The sequence below is a fragment of the Salvelinus namaycush genome, chromosome 37, assembly GCF_016432855.1.
Source record: "Salvelinus namaycush isolate Seneca chromosome 37, SaNama_1.0, whole genome shotgun sequence".
Classification (NCBI taxonomy): domain Eukaryota; kingdom Metazoa; phylum Chordata; class Actinopteri; order Salmoniformes; family Salmonidae; genus Salvelinus; species Salvelinus namaycush.
Window position 1 is genome coordinate 8,599,594 of NC_052343.1, and position 4,519 is coordinate 8,604,112.

Consider the following 4,519-nt stretch of genomic DNA (forward strand, 5'->3'; position numbering starts at 1 on the left):
TTAAAACATAACATGTTTAATCCACAGAGAAAACACTACTGCAAGATTTGAACAAACAAAATAAAAACTGATTTAAAAAAAAAATGCAGACTTTAGTTACATCAAATGTACAAAAATAATAGCAGTAAACTTGATGGCTAGATATCACTGCAAACTCCAGATGCATAACTTATTTTCTTATAAATGGGTTTTTGCACTCAACTTCTTCTGTAGCCAGAGGTTAATACCCGTTAGCTCAAAACAAGCAGTACCTTGACATTTCATAGTTGACCAATTCTTATGCGCTGAACTTAATTCCATTGGGTTCTCAAATAATAGAATTAAACCAATATGAAGGTAAATTAAAAACAACCAATTTTCTTCAGAGGTGAATGAAACTGAACTAACAAAAAATTACTATCCATCTGTAGGGACAACCAGCTCTGTTGACTGGTATCAGCCCAGAGATATCATGATAACTCAACTAATGAACCGAGGTGGGGTGTGTAATAACCACTCACTAGATACCATATTCAAAAACATCTTTAGCTACAGACTAACAGGGTTTGAGGGTGGTGGGGTCCTAGGATCTGGAGCGAGATCGGGACACAGATCTCGAGTAGGAGCGTCGACAGGCCTGTTTCTGGGAGCCAGTAGAGGTGTGGAAGTCCTTGACGGGGCTGGGGGATTTGGACTGGGACTTTGTGTCTTTGGGCCTGGATCTGGGATGAGAGGGGGAGCGGGAGGCGGAGCGGTTACGAGACGGGGGTGCGTGGTGCATCCTGTGGTGTTCACGTGGAGGGCCCCTGTACCTGGTAGAAAAAAGGAAGATGGGATATGAACAGAACAATCAGTCAACACACAAATGAATACACCGACTTGACAAATGGTGTTTTGAAAACACATAGGCCTATGCAGTATAAATGCAATCTTATTGCACTGTGCCGTGTTAGGTAAGTCAGAATAAGGAGTCGTATATATTGGTCTACCTGTCATTTTCATGGCTTCTGCTTCGTCTGTGCCTGCCATTTGATCGAGAGCTGTAAAGAGAAAAGTGAAAGTAAGAACCAGTCTGTATACAAAGGCATTTCAGACTGCAATGAAAGCCCCTTGGGAGGATTACTTGACAAGTGAAACATTGGTTTAGTTTCAGTGTCACAGAGGAACTCACTCTCTAGGGCTCTCTGACCTCCGAGGACGGCGGTCGCAGGAAGGGCTGCGCGACCGGCGCCTTTCGTAGCTGCGACTGCGAGAGCGTCTGCGTCGGCCATCGCCGCGTTCGTAGTCATCGTAGCGGGAGAAGGAGCTGCTGCGGGACCCTCTGCGAGGAGAGCTCTCCTTAGTCTTCATCTGGTTGGGGGCTGGAGGGACAAGTCATTCAAATTAAATACGGGGACAAGGAGTTGAGCAAGGGTTTTAAAAATAATTTTGCATGCAGGTCGGCAATGATTTCTCTAGTCTGAGAGACTCGAGTCAAGATATTACCGCTAAAAGTGATGTAGGCCTAGTTAGACTTTCCTACTTAGATTCTTGGGTAAACTGTTCCGACAGTGAAACTTAAATTCTTCAAGTTGAATTGATTGGTAGGTAGTAAATAGTGCACTCATACAGGGTACCTAAATAAAACCCATTCTTACTTTTTCGGTCACCCTGTGCAAACTGGATCTCGATCTGTCGACCACACACCCACTTGTGGTCCAGGTTGTGGAGGGCATCCTCTGCATCTCGCACGTCCTCGAATGTGCTACAGACTGTTAAGGCTTTTTACTTTTACTTGTGGAGGGGGTGTGGGAATGGGGAGACATGTATTTTAATTAAGTAAAGAGGCTGGAAGCTTTAAAAACATAGCTGAAACTATATGTTTTTAAAGATTAAAAATATATAGCTGAAACTTCTGTTCAAATTGCAGGGAGGTAATGAGAACAAAGGCTATACAAATGCAACATTGAAATCTTATTTCATTAAACTTGTATACAATTAAAGTTATACAGATGATATGATTTTCTTGCCCTTTTGTACAGAGAGAACACAGAGCAAAATATTTGAAGGTGAAGAGCAAGGGTTCTATTTGGTAGGATACAAAACATTAAGCTCGTTACCTTTAACATGCTTGACCTTAACGCTCTAACTGCTTGGCAGAAGAACTTGAGATTTCCGGCTCGTCTTCGCCCAATACATCCTTTTATTTTCCTCTCTCTGGCAGACAAATGGAAGCCTTCATGCCCTCTTTTCTCCTCCTTGTATCTTCATGCTTTAACTTTGCTCGGTGTTCTTTTCCCACTATTTCGTGTTGCCTGAAATCATTATGGTCCCTTTGGCTTGAAACTACTCTACACCAGTCTTTACATTCTTTGTTGGGGTTTCTCCAGAACTGTACGTCTTTAACATTTCTAGGGTAACAGAAGCAATTTTAGTTAGGAGAGATGTTGATTAATGTCTGTAGACATTTTACTATGTTTGAATGTTAATGTTCCCCTCCCATAAACCAGTATAGCCTTATTTTTATGACAAATATACAATAATTACTTCAAAACAGTAGGCAAACTCAAGACGTGTGACATTGTCGATATGACCCCACGTGTGAATAATAATAATGCACCGAATGAAAGACATGTTCATTAATACATTACGTGAGTATAAAGGATATTGAATGTAAGCAAATCCTCTTGGTCGCCGTGTAGAGAAGTCAAGTGGAATGTAGACATCTACAATAGGCCCATAACGACCAAATTCACGGCGTAGTTCCTCTGGCCTAAAGTGTTATGAAATGACAGGACATTTAATGTAATGGCCAGTAAAGTACAACCCTTTTAGGCAAATATTAAACCAGTGTGATTCAAAGTGCAAACCTGCAACTGTGGCCAATAAGAGAACCTTCAGATTCAACTCAATTGGCTTAATACTTACCATAGAAATGGGGGTATAAAATGTGACATTGGACAAGAGGTATTTAATGCACAACAAGCCAGGTAGATGGTAGCCTGAGTGCGAGTCTGTTTGTGCCATCATGCCAACTCCTGTCACTCATTGTCATGTTTGGCATGCATGCAAGTTAAGCCCAGGTACTGGTTCAGCCAGTTCCATGATATGGAGTTGGCAAAAGAGCAGAAACAGACAGTACACCAGTGATGTAAAGTACTTAAGTAGTTTTTTGGGGTATCTGTACTTTGATATTTATATGACTTCTACTTCACTACATTCTTGAAAATGTATTTTTTACTCCATACATTTTCCCTGACACCCAAAAGTACTCGTTACATTTTGAATGCTTAGCAGGACAGGAAAATGGTCTAATTCGCGGACCTAAAGAGAAAATCCTTGGTCATCCCTACTGCATCTGATCTGACAGACCCACGAAACACAAATGCTTTGTAAATTATGCCTGAGTTTGTGTGCCCCCCTATCCGTAAATTATTTATTTTTTTATTAAATCGTGCCGTCTGGTTTTCTTAATATAAAGAATTTTAAATGATTTATACTTTTACTGCTTACTATTTATGGAATGACATTTACTTTTGATACTTAAGTATATTTAAAACCAATTTTTTGTTTTTTTACTCTTACTCAAGTAACGTTAGGATTTTACTGGGTGACTTGAGTCGTTTTCTATTAAGGTATATTTACTTTTACTATGACAACTGGGTAATTTTTCCACCACTGCTGGCAACCTGGCAGGTAGATGGATGGCCAGCTAAATTAGGTAATTCACAGTTGGTTCAAACAACTCTCCTGTTTTTGTGCAAACCACTATATTTGGTGCAAACTCATGTGCAGCCTAGCAGACATGCTAACGTTAGCTTGCTAAGCTTTGTATCAAAGCTATAAGTAGATCAGCTAACTTTTTCAGATAACGTTAGTTGGATAACTAAACTAGTTAATGTTTCTCACTATAGACAAACTTAAAGGCAACTAGCAACTGACAACACTTAGTTACAAGTTTTCATTGTAAATGCTAGCTAGCTAAAATCAGTAAACAACAGTTTAGCCACCTAGCTAACGTAGCTGTACCTCGCACGCACGAATGATTCGATCATAGCTACCTGGATTCGTCGGAGATGTTTCTAATGAAGAGTGATGGGTTAGGTGGTCTCATGTACCTAGCCATTGTAAAATATTGTTATTACGGTTGAAATTTATAATCTAACTTAATATCAGTAAATTATAGGACTTGTTCTAGCTGTAGCAAAAAGCAGCGAGGTGGTCTCATCTATCGGCAAACGGAGGCCAGCGCGCAGGCTCAAATACCATTCTTTTAGCCCTGCCCACCAGGGGTGGCCATCTGGCATTTTGGGCAAGGAGTGTTTAGATGTTAAATGATGAGTAACCACGGCCGGCCCGCTAATTAGGCAAGATTAGGCACTGCATCTCAGTGCAAGAGGCGTCACTGCAGTCCCTGGTTCGAATCCAGGCTGCATCACATCCCGCCGTGATTGGGAGTCCCATATTAAAGCGACACTTGGCCCAGCGTCGCCCGGGTTTGGTCGTCATTGTAAATAAGAGTTTGTTGTTAAACTGACTTGCCTAGTTAAAAAGGTTCAAT

At 41.0% G+C, this 4,519-nt stretch overlaps 1 protein-coding gene across 1 annotated transcript; it reads right to left on the reverse strand.

The window, feature by feature from the left end:
- LOC120031028 (serine/arginine-rich splicing factor 10-like) lies at window positions 1–4,206 on the reverse strand. Its single transcript, XM_038976554.1, has 6 exons — window positions 4,020–4,206; window positions 2,627–2,731; window positions 1,617–1,720; window positions 1,151–1,340; window positions 969–1,019; window positions 1–791 (listed from the first exon to the last, which is right to left on the reverse strand). The coding sequence occupies exons 1-6, from the start codon at window positions 4,082–4,084 to the stop codon at window positions 563–565; spliced, it is 744 nt and encodes a 247-aa protein (XP_038832482.1). The 5' UTR covers window positions 4,085–4,206; the 3' UTR covers window positions 1–562.
- Between the last annotated feature and the right edge of the window lie 313 nt (window positions 4,207–4,519).

Excerpts from the sequence above, each read along its gene's own strand:
- LOC120031028 (XM_038976554.1), bottom strand. The coding sequence starts at position 4,084 with ATGGCTAGGTACATGAGACCACCTAACCCATCACTCTTCATTAGAAAC. Across the intron at positions 1,721-2,626 it reads AGAGGATTTGCTTACATTCA|ATTCGAGGACGTGCGAGATG; the intron begins ATATCCTTTATA and ends AGTCTGTAGCAC. Across the intron at positions 792-968 it reads AGAAGCCATGAAAATGACAG|GTACAGGGGCCCTCCACGTG; the intron begins GTAGACCAATAT and ends TTTTTCTACCAG.